The sequence below is a fragment of the Epinephelus fuscoguttatus genome, linkage group LG2 (assembly GCF_011397635.1).
Source record: "Epinephelus fuscoguttatus linkage group LG2, E.fuscoguttatus.final_Chr_v1".
In the NCBI taxonomy this organism is placed as follows: Eukaryota; Metazoa; Chordata; class Actinopteri; order Perciformes; family Serranidae; genus Epinephelus; species Epinephelus fuscoguttatus.
In genome coordinates, this window is record NC_064753.1 from 31959610 (window position 1) to 31980003 (window position 20394).

At 42.9% G+C, this 20394-nt stretch overlaps 1 protein-coding gene across 5 annotated transcripts in view; it reads left to right on the forward strand.

The window, feature by feature from the left end:
- Positions 1-3620: 3620 nt before the first annotated feature.
- The window catches only part of cbfa2t3 (CBFA2/RUNX1 partner transcriptional co-repressor 3), a 47644-nt gene continuing 30870 nt past the window's right edge, over positions 3621-20394 (forward strand). For 3 of the 5 annotated variants that reach the window (XM_049598887.1, XM_049598896.1, XM_049598907.1), the window contains exon 1: positions 3621-4700. In XM_049598887.1, coding sequence (XP_049454844.1) covers positions 4496-4700 — 205 coding nt within the window. In that variant the 5' untranslated portion in view covers positions 3621-4495. Of the gene's footprint in view, positions 4701-14627; positions 15775-20394 lie in introns of those variants that run through there. The other 2 variants (XM_049598878.1, XM_049598916.1) reach the window with 2 other exon arrangements.

Here is a 20394-nt window from a genome sequence, read left to right on the forward strand (position 1 = left end):
CAAAGGAGCAGAGGCTTCTATAACAGGTAACACAGAGAAAATTGTGTGTGTGTTCATGTGTGTGTATCAGGAGAGTGGGCTACATGGGCATAAAATACATGCAGCTAAGCATCTTGACTTTTTGCCATGAAGAATTTGAATTTGATATAAATGTGATGAGATGAAGATTATATGTGATGAAGGCTGATGGCTTATGTACATATATCCTTCCATATGGGCAAAACGGTGGTGGTTTATGGAGGGGCTACACCATCGTCATAAACAAGAGTCAAATGAAGGTAAATGAGGGCAATTCTTACAAAAGCTGGAGAAAATATGTTCTTCTGTGGGATGCCAAGTTGAGAATATGAGTTTTTAATTTTTAGCTTATATGAGGCTTAGTGTGTGTTCAGTCACTTGGTGCCAAATCCAGTGTGTAGGATTTAGGGGGATATATTGGTAGAAATGGAATATAATACAATAAGTGTATGTTTTCTTCAGCGTATAATCATCTGAAAATAAGAATCGTGTTTTCGTTACCTTAGACTAATTCATTCATGTCTACATAGTGAGAGGGTCCTAGTCCACGGAGTCCACCATGTCGCACCGCCATGTTTCATCGGTAGCCCAGAATGGGAAAACCAAACACCAGCCATAGACAGGGTCATTCGGGTTTTGCGTTTTCACATCAGGCACTGTAGTTAACACCCCCTCCGTGACGAGCCAAACAGCACTGGAAAAACACTGGAGAGGAAGAGACCTCAGCAGATAATTCAACTCCCCGTAAAAACCTGCTGAATGTCTGGATCTTAAATTGTTGGGGGAAAAAAAGGCAAAAATACACACACAGTAGATGCTTGGCTAGGGGCGCATTTGCGACGAGCCAGAGAGCGTCAGAGAAACCAACACATTCTCACTCCGACTTCGTCACATATTGACGTTTGGTCATGGACTTTCCACATTCACATATGACATGCAAGGTACCCTGGGTGCGTTGGTTGTTGACATTCTTGGACGCGCGTCAAGTTCCGCCTGTTACATGCATTCAAAATACACTTCTGTTTGCACAGGAAATTTAACATTTACATACAGTCTCCTTTAAAATGAACACACTTTGTCAGTACAGCACCACAAACTGATGTTTATTTTCCTTCATCAACAAACACACATGGTTTGGTTTAGGAAAAAAGAACAGGGTTTGGTTTGGCCCCTTCCGCCTGCCCCAGTCGGACTTTCACCTCCTTAACTTTTGTCCATGTCCCACCGCATTGCCCTTTGACACCTCCAGGCGGCATTGAGCTATAACCGTAACCGGTCATGTATTTTAACAATGTTTAAAGGACGCCTTTTTTCGTTGGTTTCTGACCCCGCAAGTCACTGCCCAAGCACCAGATTTTGATGACTTCAGAGTGAGACCGGGCTCAAGAAACACTGACTTTTTTTTAAGTGACCTGGTCCAGTTGTTTTGGAGAGGAACAGACCTTTGCACATAGTTTGGCTCCTGACCACTGAAGGAATTCTAACCGGGAGTTCACACTTGGCACACAAGAGAAGTTTCAGCTGGCTGCAATCTGCGATCCTCACCGCTAGATGCCACTAAATCCTACACACTGCTCCTTTAATTTGTTTAACTACGCCTCTTTGCTCTATCCATTTATATTTTTTCCTCCTTTCACAATTATCTAATCAATTTGAAACTGTAGTGACCATCCCTTCTCAGTTCACATCATCCAGTCAAGTGTGGTTAAAACTTTCAGTCCCCTGTGCAAGAGTCTGTGCAGTTTGTCCTTAATTTTTGCCTCTTTTCTGACTCACCCTGTTCTCTGCACGTGTATCTTGTCGTTTATTCCCAATTCTGTGATGAACATCCACTCCCCACCTGCCCCGCCACCTGATGTTCCCACGCAGTTCACATACTCATATTAAATAACCGCATGTTTTCATTCTGACTTCACTGAGAACTTTTAGTTACATGGTTCTACCACTTAACCCTATGCCAGAACATAATCAGTCACTCTTGGAAGTCAGATCTTAAATGAAATGTAATTTGCACTTTGATGTTACTGTCACTGAGATTTGCAGTTTATTGACGTTTATGTAAAATGTGAATGTCTGACACATGAACACTTTTAAATGTAGGAATTTCCATCGGTTTAGCAGCTGAAAAATAAAAAACACCTAAATTTCACGTGCTGTATACACTGTGGGTTTATAGAGAAATCAGTTCTCTCTCTCTCTGTATCTTTCTCCCCCACACCCAAAGACAGCAACACAAGTTTCTCTCACTTCCTCTCTGCTGATGACCATATGTGTGCTGGTTTCAGCCAGGCACTTGGCACATCTGTGTACTCACATCCCCTCTCACTTCTCTCATCAGCACACTGCTTGCTTTAACCAAAATATGCAGCGTGTGTGAGTGTGTGAGTGTGAGTGTGTGTGTGTGTGTGTGTGTGTGTGTGTGTGTTGCTGTCATATACACGCAGCCCACTCCATCTAGGTTAGGGGTTAATGAGTCCTGGGGGGTCAGAGGTCAATGAGGTGATGGCTACAATGTTGCTAGAGTTTCACACGAGAGCCCCTTTCAGCTGTCGGAGCTGTATGAAGTTTACTTTGACATCTTTGATCCTAAATGTGAGATAGTCGTGTCTCAGCATATGTCTTTTCCCAGAACAGGCGTGCTTTCTCTCTTTTTGCTCTCTGTCACCCATGGTGTGGTGGGGGGATGAACAAAGTACCAAGTTACATTAGCGAAAATAAAACGACATGTTCAAATAAACGAATTTGGCCCATAATTCTTGTCTTTTTCACCTGAGTGTATTTCAAGTAGAAAACCTTTGTTTATCTGGAATCCATGAAATGAGAAGTAAACATGGAGTTGGTTTGATGAGCTGTCCACATCAAACTCAAAAACGAAATTGTGGTGGGAATTTCTGGTGAAATGGGAATTTTATTTGTGGGTTGTTGTTTTTCAAAACATAGTCTGGAGTCTGGCTTTGAAGAGAGAATAGATAAGTTTCAGTCTTAGTTCAGTTCCGCGTTGGAAAGAGGTATTTGTTTGGGAAATACTGACTGGATAAATGAGACTTCGATTATACTGCACGAATTGTGTGAGAGTTTGTAAATGGATGTTTTGATATAATTTAAAGTAGTTAAACGCGGTTGCCTACGAATTTATCAAGAACTTTCTTCTATTTTGGATTCTCTTTTTTACCAGAGGTGTGCAAGTTTAAGATAGTTTTCCTCACAAATTCAACATAAAACAGTTTGAGTAACTGATTTACAAATGGTCCTTTGGGGGGTGAAGTATTCTTTGAATGATGACACCCTTGGTTGTACTTCCTGTTGCATTTTACTGTGAACTATCATGCACACAAAATATGGCAAATCAAGACAAGAAAAGAACAGATGCATGCTATCGAAGACCAGAAGCTTAAAAAAATAAGACAACACGGTAGAAAAGGTCTAGTTTGACGTTAGGAGAGATGAGTTGAGCAGATAGATGGACAAAAAGGATGAATTGTGGAATGTGGACAACAGAAAGTGTCACCATGGTCATTGAGCAAGGTACACAGAAGCAAAGGACTCTGGTAAGGAGGGAACTGCAGATGCAAGGAGGGAAGGAGTGGCCGCTGGCCGCAGACACAGCTGGTTCCTGACAGAGGAAGCCCAGACGGAGGCCCAGGTCCTGCTGCCTGCTGCTGTCTGCTGCTATCACCACAGCCAGCTCTGCTGCCTGGCCTCCCCAGGGGCTGCAGCCCTGCAACATGCAGGAACACGCGCACAAACTGTAAGATACTAACACACACTTCTCTTTTGAGCTGCAGTGGCAGGCAGAGCAGGAGGAGGGTTCAGATGAGAGTGCAGCCCCTCAGCCAGAGCCACGAGACAAGCTGACCTGCCACTGACTTACACACACTCTCTCACACACACAAACACACACACACACACACACACACTCTGCGGGAGGGGAACAAAGAGAGAACCAGATGAATGGAAAAGACGAAAGAAAGGTAGATTGATACACAAGATGTGCCAAGTACATCTAAAGGAGACAACAAAACAGACTTGGAGCTGAAGACAAAGACTGTTACTCATGTGTGTTGACGTCCAACTAACATGCATGGTTGTAATGCATAGTTGTATGAAGTCGTGAAAAATACCAGAGGAATCCAGCAATGACACAACAAGGATCAAAGTCTTTGGTGAGGAGGTGAAAGGAAGAAGAGAAAGCAACCTCTGGCTGTTTCTCCCTTTTCTCTGTTTGGAGCTTTAACAACAGCTACGTCCTTGTCCTTGCATGGCAGTTCAGTGGGTCAAGTAATGATCTACTGAAAGCAAAGTGGAGTATTATGAGCAAGAACATGCGAAACCTCAAGGACATATGGAAGAGAAGTTCCAGCAGAAAAGCCTTGTAGCATTTTGATCCTATAGAGATTATCAGCACTTATTGTTTTTGCTACACTGCTTGGACCTACAGACCTGCCAGTGGAAAGTTGAGTGATTTGAAGGTCCGAACATGTCCGCCGAGGTCCATTTGGAGCTCCAGAAGAAGGCCAACCTCAAAGCCAGGGCTTCTTCTGCTCTGGCGTTTGCTCCACGTGTCCCGACGGTCACACTGATCAGCCACAGAGAGCTGCGGGATAAACACACCGCTCACAGACTCCAGCCCGGAAGCCTTGATCTGAACCTGGCAACCAGCAGCTACTACAGATGTAGCGAAGGTAGGAGCTTGTCATCTTATAGGGACCTGTTTCATGAAATCTTTTGGCAGTGTGTTACCGTGATGAGTGATTGAGGGTCCCGCAGCTGTCAGTTGTGCTCATTAAGTTGGAGTGATTGACGGATAATCAGTTTGTGTTGACTTAGCGCCGCATGCTGTAAGGGCAATTTGAGGTTTCCTCATCTTGTGAGTAGTCCTGTTACGTGATGATTGAAGCAAAGGTTTCAAGGTTAGAATAGCATCAAACATTACCAACTAAATGAGTTTATGATTCTATGTAAAATGATCTAAGGTTTGTTTACTGTATTTTGTCTATAACCCAAACTCGCTTTAGAGATCAAATTGACTCATGACCAGGATTAAATCAGTCACCAAGTGCAATTTTTCCCAACAAAATCCTCTTATTGTCATGTATTAGGGTCTTCATATAAGCCATCAAGCACAAATACACTTGTCATTATTGTTAAAAACCCCAGAGGAGCATATTTGTCTCAAAGAAAGGGAAAGAGGTTTTTAGAGCGTTGGGTGGGTGGGGGGTCTTCCTCTGGGCATTCCCATACAGCTGCAGGGAACTAGCTTCTTGAGTTTCTCTGTTCAGCTTCACTAGCTCCATAACACACATGCAGGTCATGAGGGTGCATCGCAGTGAATGACAGAGCTAAAACTTTAGTATTTTGCAGGCAGATGAAGGATACTTGAAAGAGATCCAGGAAAAAGGGAAGAGAAGAAAAAAATGTAATTGATTCTTAAAGCGCTGAAAACACTGAAGTGGCGCCTTTAGGTAAAAATGAAAACCTTCACTTAATTCAGCAAAGGGTTCGAGGAGAGAGAGATGCATTAAGAATCAGACATTAAAGGCCCAATTTTATAGACTCTAAATATGTAGAAACTGTAAGCCAGAGCAAGGACTAATACCCAACATAGTGAATTACCTGCAGCGCCTGCCGTCTCTTGGCAGTAATGAGCTTTGTGAACGTTGCCGCGATAAGGCCTCTATAATTAGGCTTAGTCATAAGCATCCCCCCTGTAATTCTGTGATAAAAACCCAGTAGAACTCTGGTGTCGGTGCTCCAACCCATTCATCTCTCTCTCTCTCTCTCTCTCTCTCTCTCTCTCTCTCTCTCTCTCTCTCTCTCTCTCTCTTTCTCTCTCTCTCTCACACACACACACATATAAATGCATACACTGAGGAAATCAAAATGTGTCAATGTGAACTGTAAACACAGCTCTTTGTCTCAAGTAGTTTACCTGATGTAACAGTGTCTGTGTGTCCAGCGATATGTTCACACTGTATGGAAAAGAAGCGGTAGTAAAGTGCATGCTCGTGCATGTGCATGTGTGTGTGAGGTGTTGTGAGCTGCAGCATAGGCTTCCTGTGAGGGAGCAGATGTCGCAGAGCTCAGGCACAGCTGCGACGGGCGATAACCGTGGTGGCAAGAATATGTCGGCACGCTGGCTCTTCTCCCTGGGTCTTATCAGCCTCACACAGCATACAGACACACACACGCGCGCGCGCACACACACACACACACGCACACACGCACACTCATATAGACACTCTACAATAAGGAACTGCCACCCAGCACTAGCACACCCTCACAGCAAGCCCAGATAGAGGGAGGAAGGCAATGAGAGAGATGGAGAGAGGAAGAAAAGGAGAAAGGACTAAATCAAGGGACTTTGAGGGAAAAGGTGCAGTGAATCCCTAACAAAGCCTTGGCTCATGTCTGCTGTATCATAGACTTCATAATTTTGTGCCAATCCTAATCCTCTATAGCTATGAATAGGCTATTCTTCACAGTTTTCTCTCAAAAGAAAACATAACCTTTATATAAGTACACAACTTTGCTACTTTCACATCTTGATATCGACAATATTATTACCAGGTCTCTGAAGACCTGTTTGCACAATCAGTCACTTAAAATGGACTTGAAGAGTTTATTTTGATACCAGTATCCTTCTCATCTTTAAACTCAATCTTTTTTAAAATTCAAGCTCATTACAATGTCACACAGTTGTAAATCTGATTTTGTGAATTGGGAGTTGTAATACCTGTTGTGTAAGTTTGTGTGCACCCACAAATTAAGGCAGGTATTTAACATAAAAATAAAATTACATAAGTTACATTTAGGAAAAGAAACATAGTTGGCTGTCTTTGGGTTTTGGCAAGTAATGTAAAGCAGGCTTGGTCTGCAAAAAGAAACATGATGATACAACGCATTCTCATCCCATTCTCAAATACCCTCACTTTGTCAGTGGACCTACACTTCAAGATATGACACACTAGGTACCCTCCGGCATCTGTTTTGGACGTTCTGGGATGGCATGTCAATTTACACTTGTTACAGGCATGCAGTCATTTTCAAAATAAATGTTTTTAGGTTTTTAGGTTGATTTCCTTAGATTTAAGCAACAAAAGGTTTAGTAAAAAAACATCATGGTTTGGCTTACAGTTCACACAGGAATTGAACAGCAAACTTCGGGGTGAAAGTCCAGAGTTGGTTAGATCCATTCACCACCCCTCCCTTCTTATCATACGCCCACTGTCAAAGCAGTGGTATTGGATGAGTTGGATTGTTGGCCGCTGCCTCTAAAACTGACACGCCGGGTGCTAATGATACCGCCGCGAAAGTTGCCTCTGCGTCGGTGTCTGATGCTGACATCACTAACAAAGCAGTATTTGATGAGTAGGCAGTGAGAACAGGCTGGGTGACGATGTACCTTACCATACTAAAAGTTGACTTGGTTTCACATGGTTCAGCCAACCACTCTCCTGGGGGAAAGTCCTGTGTTTTGTGACCCATCCACCACCCCAACCTGCCTTATGTGGACTACCTCCATCTTTACTCCCATCAACCAACCTGATGTTTTTCCGAAGCCATTGAAATCTGGCGCTTGGGCGGTGACTTCCAGCGTCAGCCAATGACGAAAAAAGCTGTCCTTTAACGTCGGCATGATATGCAGCCGGTCGGCGTTATAGTTTAACAGTGGTCGGCCGTGTCGGTGGGACAAGAATGAAAGTTAAGGTAGCGAAAGTCCGAGAAGGGCAGGCAGGAGGGGTGGTGGATATGTCAAACAAACACCGACCTTCATGCAGGAGAGCGGTGTTTGCGTCCTGTAAGATTATAAATCCTAATCCTAACCATGTGTTTTTGGTTCATTATTACGTGGGTTATATACAGATTGTGGTGCATTACTTTTCGCAAGTATATGTACGAACAGTGCATGAGGACAGCCTGGAGTTTTTTTATACTGTAAATGACTCACCTCATTTGCCTCTAAATAACTTGTTTTGCTTACAGTTTCTCTGTGTCATCATATCTCAGCACTTAAGCTGATGAACAACGTTATCACAAACACAATGACCGAGCAAAAACTACATTTAGTGGTAAAATGTTCTAACCTTACTGTACATGTAAAATGTAACTTCAGCTTAACTTCTGATCCATTGCTTGATAATTGCATCACTGTATTCCTGACGCAGATACAGGCAAATAGATGTGGCAGAGATCATCAAAAAATGTGGGAAAAGACTGATGTTGATGCAAGAAGAGGGAGGAAAACAGAGTAAATCAGGGATAGAAAAAAGTGAGAGGTGCTGTATGTGTGGGAGGAGAGGCAAGGTGGTGATGAGAGGTGTGTGTGTGTGTGTGTGTGTGTGTGTGTGTGAGAGAGAGAGAGAGAGAGAGAGAGAGAGAGAGAGAGGGAGAGAGAAGTTATCCTCTCTGTTTCCTCAGCACCAGCTTTGTGGTTTCTATGAGGAACAGATGTTCACAACTTGATACAGTGCCTCATCCCCCTCGACTCACTATCTCCAGTGCCAGCACCACCAACTGTCTGCACACACACAAACGCGCACTCACGCAAGCACACACACATATTGTCTCTTGGGAAACACAGTCATATATAGCAGTGACTTTCTCATGTGAGTGTATGAGGGTGTATTCACCTGCATACTGAGGACTTTTTACTGTCCGTTTCCCTCGCAGGCTCAGGCTGCATATCCTGTTCTTGAGTCAACACTTGATATGATCAGGTGTCATTTCCTCCTTTGTCAGTTTGCACTTCTGTTGGTCAGCTGTGACCCTGTGGTCTTACTCAGACTGGTAGTGTGGCCAAAGAAAACACACATATGCATGCACTTACTGTGCCTGTATGCATGTAGAAGCTAAAGTCCACATGCTCGCACAGGAGTCCTCCTGTAGATAAAGATAACTGGTGGCATCTCACACTTCTTGCTCCTTGTCTCCAGATTAGTTGTTGGCAGAAGGACTATGAATGCCTATGCATAATAAAAGTAAGGTAACCTAACATCTCACTGCAATTCAACCTCATTTTACATAGTCTGCTGTTTTTGCTGGCTCAGAAATTAAAGGGACAATTCACCCCAAAATCCAAAATAAATATTATCTTCTTACCTGCACTACTCAGTCTAGATTGCTTTAGTGTGAGTTGCTGATTGTTGGAGATATTGGCTGCAGAGATGTCTGCCTTCACTTGGCTTGTGTTGCTCAAAGTGCCAAGATAATCCACAGAACTTGCTGTGAGCAGTTTCATGAAGGAACTTTTGTCTCTCTAAGTGCGTTTCCATTAACCCTAGAAATGCACAAAACCTAAATATCGCAATAAAACACTGGTAATGGAAACGCCTACATTTTGAAGAAACTCAAATATTAAGAAAAAGTTTTTATGCTCTCATGAGGTGGTTTTTCAGATGTGTCGATACAGAAGTATATCGTGAAAGTGTAATGGAAACACTTTTTACACAAATATAAGTCACCGGACATTCAAGTACTCTGTTAATTCCTTTTTCACGATCCTCTCCCAGAAATCCTTTATCCATCGTCACTGCCACACAAGGACTTTGCCTTTGGAATACCACTTGCTCTCTTCATCTTCGGTTGTAGACTACTGCAACAGTAGCAGTGGCAACCGAGATGATTGTTCCAGCTCACAAGAGATTTGGAATGTCCATCTTATTTCCGCAAAGTGCAGTCTTGTGGGACGAGATTTTATGAGAATTACGGCTCACACGCAAAAAACCTTTTAATGGAAACACCTGCAGGTCGCAAATGTACTTTGTCCAAACTTTAGAAATATCGCATTTATTTTGTGCAAAACTGTAATGGAAACATGATTTCTGTCAAACTACACTTGAAGGAAAAACTACTGCGCAGAAGGAAGCTAGCATCTACTGCTAGCTCACCTAGCACCACTGAGCTAGCTAATGTTACAGCTCAGCCAAGGAGGACACCGCTTACAACTTGTGCAGTCAGGAGCACAAGCCTCTCGTCCATGAGTAGATCCACTCTTCCTTCTGCGCGGTGACACGATTGGTTGGTGTAGTTTGGCAGAAAGAAAATAGTTCCTACATGAAACTGCTCACAACAAGGTTTGTACAGTAGATTATCTTGAGTAATCAGGTCATGATTTCTGGAAGGAGACATTGCTGTTGAGTTTGTCAGATGTATTTTTTGGGACTTTGAGCATCACAAGCCAAGTGCCATCTAATTCCATTATATTGGAGAGAAGGCAGACATCTCTCTGGCCGATATTTCCAATACTCATCAACTCACACCAAAATAATCTATAATGATAAATAGCCCTACAGGCAGGATGAAAAATATGTGACTTTGATTTTGGGGTGAACTATCCCTTTAAAGCTTTTAAATTTTTAAGAAAAGTGATGTGATGTAAGCATTGCAATGCTTTTGGAATGCTTCAGTATTTGCACTTCAAAAATAAATTATATAATAATAACAATAATAATGATAAACTGTATAAAAAAATTTAAAAAAAATTGTATGGAATAAAAAAATATCCCGGAGCAGCCACAGTAATATATTATGTAGTGCTCTTATTAGAGTTGTTCTGTGGTAGAAAAACAGCCCCGGAAGTCAAGTATTTCAAAGGACATTATTCCCTCCAAAGAGTATGGACTGAATTTTGAATGCACATCATGTTTGTATGATTCAAACAACCGACACTTTGCTGCTCAATTGCAAACAAAATGTCAGGGGGTCTATGGGTGCAATTTGTAAAAGCAGCATTCCAGCGTACGTGCTTGAGTGGGTGGGTCAATGATCCGTTACACCACGCCGTATCACAGAAAGACGCTCTCTCTCTGTGTCTCATCCTCTTTCATAACATTATGGAGCAGCTTGAGAGACGTGCACACACATTAAAGATGTTAACATACAAAGTGAGAAAACAACATCCTCTTATCAGAGAAAACAGTGTTTAAATTACAAATCCTATATTCAGAGAGGACGTGACATGTGACTGACAGAAAGATTTCTCAACACCAATGATTTTTTATCAGCGTTTCAATCAGAAATGAGTTACTTTTGTTTCTGTTTTGACCAAGTGAGATGTACTCTTTCCCACTTCATGACTGCCTGGAACCTAGAATGATGACTTTAATGGCATCCCTGTAAGAGTGTGGTCTGTTGAATGTGCATGGACAGGACAGGAGAAGAGAGAGGAGTGCAGGAACACAATGGGTCTAGCGTTCCTTTCAGTCGGCTCAGGGCCTTATCTCCTGTCAACACACTAGCCTGTGACTGCCACTATAGGAAAGGATTTACAATGTGTGAGTGGAGGAAATGCTGCAAACTTCTCTCTTGCTTTTACGCTGACACACTCACACACGGAAACAGTCATTTCCATACCAGCACAATGACCAAACCTAGTTGTTGTATCTCGGTGAGTACTCAACCATCCAGGAGATGCTGTCAACATAACAGAGTCCACAGCAGGTTGGGGGTGGGGGGGGTTTGTGAGGTGCTAGAGAAGATAGAGGAGACAAAGAAAAGGGGGAGACAAAGCTGTTTTCGTCATTAATGCCATCAAAGGAACTTCCAGTCACAGTATTATGGCGCGGAGAGTTCATCCAAGCGAGTTCCCACCTTGTGTGCGCGTGTTTCATTGTGCAGTTTATCAGGCCGGCCACATGGAGTGTCAGAGCTAACCCAGTGACCGCTCAACAAAAGGCCAAATTAAGAGGAGTGAGAGGCTGTCGTACAGGGAGGCTGACAGGTTGACTGACGCCGTTCCCGAGGAGAATAGCATCCTGTCAATCTTGGAGCTGTCACCTTGACAGGAATCCTTTCTTTGGATGCAACCCCCTTCGCCAACCTTTCTGTCACTCAAGGCCACACACACACACATGCACACACACACCTCTTCCCTTTTCAGTATTCAGCACAAGAAACAAATAAGACACCTACAGTAACATACTAAGGAGACACACACAATGTTGCATGTGCACCGAGCCACCTAGGGCCATAACTCTGAGAGAAATATAGAGAGTGAGTTTCATAAACACTTCATCCATCTCCTTGACAACCATACTTCCACTGTGGTACTCCACACACGCTGCCTCCGACAGACTCAGCTTGTAATAGCCTGTGCATCTGTTTATGTGTGTAATGTTAATGTATTTTACGGCGTTTGACCACGTTTACAGCAGCAAGCTTTACAGTGAAATTGGCATTTTCTGGTGTGAACAAAAACACTGGCGCTGGACCTCAAGTAACCTGAAGTTGACTAGTTCTCATGGGCCGTGAGGGGAAACTCTTACGTTCCAATCATAGAGCACTGGGGCTTCCCCCTGCATGCTTGTTCACATTATTTAATCAGTACTGGAGTATTTTTTTCAAGTCCTTCTGGCTCCATATGAAGGCAGCGTTTGTGTTCGAGGCTGGCGAGGCTGGTGAGACTGGAGTCGGGGCAGAGCAGCTGTCTGTGTGTACTTTACAAGCTGGTTCTGTTTGTTCTGTAGACACAGCAGGAGGGGTCAGGAGGGTGTCAGCTTTGTCTTCTGTCCCCCTCTATGGCTATGTGTGTGTGTGTGTGTGTGTGTGTGTGTGTGTGTGTGTGTGTCAGCCAGAGAGAGAGAGAGAGGGCAGGTGGGTGGGGCAAAGGGAGTAACAGACCAGTGTGGACAGGTGGAGGATTCTCACTGTAGGAGACAGATGTACCTTTTCTAGGTCTCTCTCCATATAAGTCTCTCTGCTTATCTAATATTTGTTTATTTATTTAGCCGTTGTGCACATGGATGGATCACTGAACGAGCCTACTGGGCACAGGCCCAGGGCTGTCACTGGTGCCCATGGCCTCCACCTGCAAAATGTCACTCAAGTTACCGACCAAAAGAGACACAAAATGACCTCAGACAGAAACAAAACCACAAAAAGATGCAAAAAAAAAGAGGCTAAACCACCACAAAGTCTGTGTGTCTTGCTCCTGTATAGGAGAGGTGGTGGGGCCTTTTGTGTATATCTGTGCCCAGGGGCCCACTGTCTCATTATGTGGGACATGGTCCTGCACATCGATAAACATTACTGTAAATGCACCAAAGTCAGCCAAAAATCTATTTCTCATCTACAGTAGGGCTGAAATGATTAGTCAATTAATAAAAGAGTTAACTGACAGAAAATTATTCTGCAACAATTTTAATAATCAATTTATTGTTTAGGACTTTAGTGAAGACATGATGTCATAAATAGTCCACATTTTAAGAGTAAGGATATGCTGCTTGTCTGAAAACCTGAGGATTTGGACGCTTGGTCAGGCAAAGTAAGCAGTTTGAAGATGTCCCGTTGCCTCTGGGGTTAATATTTGTGTTTATATTTTATGTTTTAATTTTTCCACGATTAAAAATACACAACATGACAAAGACAGCACATGATATATGATGCAGGGAGAGGTAGAAACCCAGTGGGCTTATTCAAAGCCTCCAACTATATATATTAAAATGTAAAAGTTATGGAGACAACAAAAAATAAAATACAGGAAATAATATGTCAACATTAAAAACAATGGCAAACTAGTAAATATATATGTAACAACAACAATAGCGATAACAGAAACACATTAAAAGCAGAGAAATGTGAGTCTATAATCAATTAATCCAAAATATAATCAAAAGATAAATAAAATAATTGTTATTGGACAGATGTCGCATAGTCACTCTGAAAGGTATAAACAATTGAAACAGCCTGTTTGATAAGATATAAACATGCCATAATAATAAAATGGGAATATTAATGTTGGTGATATAGAAGATACGGGACAACGCCATGCTTTATTATCAGGTGCTAATTAAAACAGGCAACACAATACACGCGGAGCAATAAAAATGGAGCATTAATGACGATGATAACAGCATATTTAGTCTATTCATCTTCACCTCAATCCACCCACCTCACTATTGATGACAACACATGACAAAAACAAAGAAAAATAATACACTTTACAAGCTATGCAGTATCTACTGGCATGTGTTCACATGGCAGACAAAGATATTCTGTTGCATTCATTCAGTTCTCAGAAATCTGTTCTTCTGTGTGTGTGAGTGTGAGTGTGTGTTTTTTCCAAGTGCTGAATAAAGTAAATAAAGTCTGCAGTCTTATGAACTCAATCCTGCTCTCCTTGTGGCCCTGATATGAGGAAACAGCGGCCCCCACGGGCAGACAGCGGGACAGAGAAACAGTTGTCTCTCACTCAGCTCTCATTGCTTTTTCATGGGACCGGTTCAAGGTCTGAAATATTTAGTTTTGGGGCTGCACTGTGCACGCCACACATTCACATTATTTACATTATTTGGGTGTGTTTCAGTGCATTTTATTGTAAAAGAATAGACATTTTATAAAGTGTAACCCATTAAGGTCCACAGGAGATCATGCATGTATTGTAGGGCAGCAAACTTCGCATCCAAACGCGCAATCTTAATAATTTTGTCCCCAGTATGGAGGTTTGTACTCTACAATTTGGATCTTCTTCAATTTAGAAAGGATTCCTGTACATAGCTGCCAGCTCTGCCTCTGATGGTACCCGAGAGAGGGAGGGAGAGAGGGAGGGAGAGACAGAGAGAGAGAGGGAGAGGTTAGGAGCTCCAGATGGTGTTTAAACGCAGACAGAAGGCTACAGCGAGGACAGAGAGAGGAGGAGGAGGAGAGAGCCGCGGTTACTGCGTACAGTGAGCTCCGCTCTGCTCCGCTCATCAGTGAAGACAAAACAAGTCTGAAACCCCCCCTGAAATTGTGACTCGACGGGAAAAGAAGCGTTAAAATATGCTCAGCTGACTGGTTTTCTGCGGGAGAAGTGGATCTCTTTACAACACCATCTGAAGACAGATCGGCGGAGGATCGGCGCGTCGGCGGAGGAGAAGGACCGTACAGAGAAACGTGGTACTAACACCAGCCTGTTCTCGGGCTGTGAAGAAACTGTGTTTTTAAAACATTTAAAAGAAACAGAATTAATCACTGCGGATGTATAAGGACTTGTTCCTGACACCACGGACTGTGGCTGAACTGTGAACTAAAGGACAGGGGGTTAAAGTTGTCACAGGAGGAATAATAGACGCACCCTGCAAACAAGAGGATCCGCATCTCAATCATTTGCGCTTTTACATGGGAGACGCGAGGATTTGTGGACAAAGTAGAAACCTGTTCATAGTTTTGCCTGCTTGAAAGCGAACACACAAGAAAGGACGTTTTTTTTCTGGCAGTTGATACTGTATTTTTTTTTTATATTTTATTTCCTCTATCTGGGATGGTTAAAATGAGCAAGAGAGCGGATTTACATGACCGGGACAAGTTGTGATTTTTTTTTTTTATCACATCACCTTCAACACAAGAAGCTGTTTGCTTTTAAAGACAAATACAAACCAGACTGCAAAACCAAAGACATCGATGTGCTTAAGGATCCAAGAGCCCTTACTTTGATTTCATTTCTTCTTTCTTCGATATAACTGAGAAGAGAAATACCTCATAATTTATTATACCTGGAAAGTCAAAGCCCATTTGAAGCCCCCCTCCAAAGGAAAGTTAAACATTTTCTTTTGTGTCAAGACTGTGGCGTTTGCCTCTCTTTCCTCTCAATATTTCATAAACAAAGCAACAACAACAACAACAAAAAAGGAATAACACCTGAATAGTTCCCCGCACTATCTTTTATTTTTTCCTCTCCAAATAATGAGGATTGAGACGATATAAAAACCTGTTTCACAAACTATTCGGTGTGGATTATCACCGCTACAATTACCTCAGTTTGACCTCGACCTTCACAAAGTAAGTACAACCTGCAAACTCTGGCTGTGGTGAAGCAAAGCGTTTCATGAAGAACATATTTAGTTTGCTGCTTTTGTTGTGAACTGTGTTTAAATGGCACCAACAGGGTTTTTGTAGCCTCTCGGAACATTTGTTAAAAAATAAAAAGTGTTTTATATATAAAGGCTCAGACAGCTGGAATGTCTCAATTGGTTTAAACTGACATTCTAGTCAATGTTGTGTTTGCAGCTCTGTTAATGTCAAGGTGAAACCAGGTTATGCATGGACCTGTATGTGTTCTTTAAAAGGGCCTTTGTGCAATATTTATATTTTTTTCTGCAGTTATATCCACTTCAATTTAATGCTTTTACACATGAAGTTGATTTCAGGGGGTTTAGGATATTGAATATAGGGAAAACAATAAGTTATCTGCAAGTGAAACATCACATTTCTTCTTATTTAATTGTTGCTTATGAAATATGTAGAGATACAGACATGCAGACTGCACTGGAAACTGTGTGTTACCCTGTGTCTGACATTGCCAACACATAAAAAGTGAGCTCTAAGATAATATGCATCAAATTATAACAATTATTTACAACAATATACACATTTACCTCCTTTACGCCTTTGGTCTGTTTATAGTAGTGAACCAAATGTGATGAGAGAGCTGAGGTGGAGGGAGACTTCAGGAGTTGTTTGCCCCACCAGTCCGAGCTGCACATCAAAGTGATGTTGAGACAAAGTGATGACACAAAATCTTTGGTCTCCATGAACTTGGTGTCCACCTGGACTGGCTGGAGGTGATGGGTGCAAAGGGATAAATTGAAGGGATAAATTGAGACATTTACCCTTAACTGAACTCCACAGTGCCCCAGAGTAGCCCTCTGCCTTTTGCAATGATAGTGCATCACCAGTGTCCACTTATGTGACAAAAAATAAGAAGCTTGTAGACCAGTGCTTTCTGGTGGGCGCTGAGTGTTTGGGTTACTGTAGTGACACCAACTTGTGGAAACATTAAAGAGTGAGCTAGAGGAAGTGTTTAAAACAGGAATACTATGGCAACCAAAGGGACTAAACACAACTGCAAACTGATTAAAAAAGCTGAAATCATGGTGGATAATTTATAGTGACCCTTGTAAGGGACACTCCCTGAGAAGAAACAAGCCCAGCCAAAGGTTTCTACCCCCACTTGAACAGCCTCAGCAGCGCACTCTTCTGCCTGTGAGTGCAACAGTAAAACACTCAGGCCATTTTCTCTGCAGGACACGGCCCTGTATAATTGGCCCTGGTAAATATCATCTGAATAATTGAACAGTTGATAATAGTCTCGAACAATGGATGGGAGGTTGCAGGGGTGAAACCGCAGTGCAGACACCCTGCCTCACCGCACATTATACCTCCATCACCACCAAGCGAGCATCCCAGCCTCTCTCCTTCCAAACGCTGACCGCCCCATCGCTCAGCTGGGCCCGGCCAGCCGCCCGCTAAGGCAGATGTCCCCACTTCATCATTAAGTAGCTCTCTTAAAAGGCAGGCCATTCATTATGACCCAAGCCTGCAGAGTGTTTATTCAGTTCCCATCTACCACAGGTGCATGGATGGGATGTCTTCTGTTTTATATGCAAAAGGAAACATACCACAGGAGTTTTAAAGCAGGAACCTGTTTTCTTCTGAGGAGACAGCAGCAAGCAGGCCAGCAGGAAGTCAGTGAAGAGTCTCTGCGTTTTAATGAAAACTAGAAGAAACACATACTTTACTGGGTGTTTGCTTTATATGCTTCTTATTATTCTGTGATTCATTGCTGCTATTTCAGGCACATCTTGACTAATGTTTCATCAACTTATCAAAGGCACAATATTTTTTGTCCTCTTGTGAATGCCAAAGTTAACTAGATAGTCAATCAGGAGATGTTGAAACCGTTTTTCATCATCTCAGTCTAATCTAGTCTAGTCTGTGTCGTCTGGGCGTAGGTGACGCGGCTCTTTCTGTGCTGTGGACTTGGTGCCGCAGCAGGATCTGTGCACAGCTTACGTGTTTACTGTATTAGTGTGTGGGCTCGGTGTGTGTGCGCGTGTGGTAATTATTGTGATCTAAATGCGGGCAGTGCAGGTGAAACTGGCTGTCTCCTAATTAATGAGTGGAGCAGATGGCCTCGGGTGGGCGGGAGCTGCGAGCGCACAGCAAGCCGGTCAGGTGGTCAGCACAACACAGACACCTGGGCCATCACAAACAAGACAAGCCAAGCAGTTGACACTAGCCGAAGACATCTGGCCTGGGCGTGTGTGTGTGTGTGTGTGTGTCTACGGGTCTGTGTGTGGTGTCCCTGAAAGTCAACAAACAGATATATATATATAGTTTTGTATCTGACATCATGTGACACGTTGAGAGAGACCCCTCATCATGTGCTGTGGTCTACACGTATAAGTTGTAGTTGAGAAAGAAACAAACATTAGTGAAGAAGTAGTGATGCAAATATACAATTTTGTAAAGCAGAAAATGGTGTTAGTTCTTCTTCTTCCCTCTATCCAGTCAATCGTCTCATGACTCTTCAGATTTATTGACGTCCACTTAGGAAAACCCAACCCCCAAGTTGAAAGCCAAGGCTATACACCATATAATTTTACACCGGGGTGTTTATAAATCCTGGCAATGACACAAAGCTACATAGTGTGCGTTGAGCCTATTTATATTTATGTTTGTGTGTACACATATACTAAGAAGTGAACCAATCTTCCTTCTATGGCCACACCAACTAATTCAAAACAAGGTGGTTTGTCTGTATAGTTCATATTTGTGTTTCAGGTATCAATTCTAAGTGTCTTTGTGTTTCCATGCTCCAATATTTTCTCTCTAAATTTATTTGTGACACACTCAAGAAGACTATTTTTCCTCAGATTAGCTGATTGTAGACAGGCGCACAGCTTTGCCTCCAGGGCGAGAACATTAGCCACCGATAGATAAAGATGTTTTCAGAACAAGAGGGGAAAGTACATCCTCTGCTTAGTTTGTGTTGTGGAGGACAAATAGCAACAGTGGGATTAAAACTGCAGAAAGTGAGGAAGCCATAATTGTTGGTTATTATTCTTACCATTGCCGCCCTGCGAGTGTGTTTGTTCATGATAGAAGCAAAAAAATGACGGACCACAAAACTGGGATGGCTTTTAAAGAGGAGACAGTGATGCATTAAAGAGGGTTATGAGGGTTATTTGAGTTTTGTTAGTTGTTCTTTGGTATGTGTGTTCAGGATGACAAATTAACAGCAGGCTTGTGCAGCGATGGTGCTCAAGGCAGAAACACAGTGTACTTACTGTACAGTTAAAGTGAGTTCAATGAGATCAGTGTGTGAATGTGTGTGTTTCTGTGTCGATATGGGAGCAAGTGAGCAACTTAAGGAGTGATGAAGTGACGTTCCCGGCGCTGAATCTCTATGGTTTCACTGCTGTTTATCCTAATACACAGTTGGAGAGACCAGTGTGGTTCTGGCCGCCTCCTGCTCCGTCCTCCGTCCTGTGTGTGTGTGTTTAATGTGTGTGTGTTGGTCTGCTCTGCTCTGCTCTGCTCTGGTCTGTTCCACATGTGTTTGACATTACTGTGACAAGGCTGCCCAGCCTCTCTGGGGAGATGGAGAATGTCAGAGACTAGAGCGGAGAAGCGAACAGCTTCCCAACATCTGATGGAATGAGAAACACACAGGCTGGATGGCTGACCTGCTGACGCCACAGCGTGGGAGCAGAGCAGAGGGTGGAGGCCAAGTAAAACCCCAAATGCGTGTGTGAAATATCACTCTTTCTCTCGTTTCCCCATTTGCTTCCCTACATGTGCACACATCCACTCGGATACCCAAGAATAACATATAGCACGCACGCACTCACCGTTTCGTCTCTGCTAGTCAGTCACAACACTGTTTTGCAACCACTGGAATGATCAAGCGTCTTTTCTCCGTATTTCCATGCATGGAGAGCAGGTGAAATGCTCTCTACTACCTTATCTTTGACATTCAAGGGTGAAAACTTACCATTTATGCTGAACATTTGTGGAAATTATTTGTTGAATTGACTCTTCATTCTACCAAAATTACTTCAGCATATACAGCACTGACAAATTGCACCCTCAATTACGCATTTCAAAAGGGAGGCACATTTCCAGTGCACAGAAATGTTTAATCACAAATGCAATAGGAAACAAATGTCACAACATAGATGAATTCACATGTAAAGTACGTATGGTTGAATTGCTGACAGCGACAGCCAAGATAAAAAAAAAAAAAAAAACACTTCCTCCCCCTCCCTTCCTTGTCTTGTGCCTATTTCACCTCCTGCTCTGCCTCCTCACCTTTTACTTCCTCACTTGCCCACTGACCTCTGACCTGTTTCTGACCCTCCTCTCTTCCTTGTCCTGTTCCCCCAGCGCCACCTTCTCACCTCCCGCCCCCTCTGCTTCATGGTAGGAAGTGTGTTCGGATCAGAGTCAGACACAGGAAGCAGCTGGGCTAATCTACAGTAGCGTTGAGCTCTGTTTTAATCAAGCCAAGTGGACAGGGCAACAGAGAAAATGGGAAGTTCATATCACCACCGCTACCTGATAGAATGAATCCCTGCCCTTTCCTTCTGCCCCACGTCGAGGCCTTTATCACAAGCG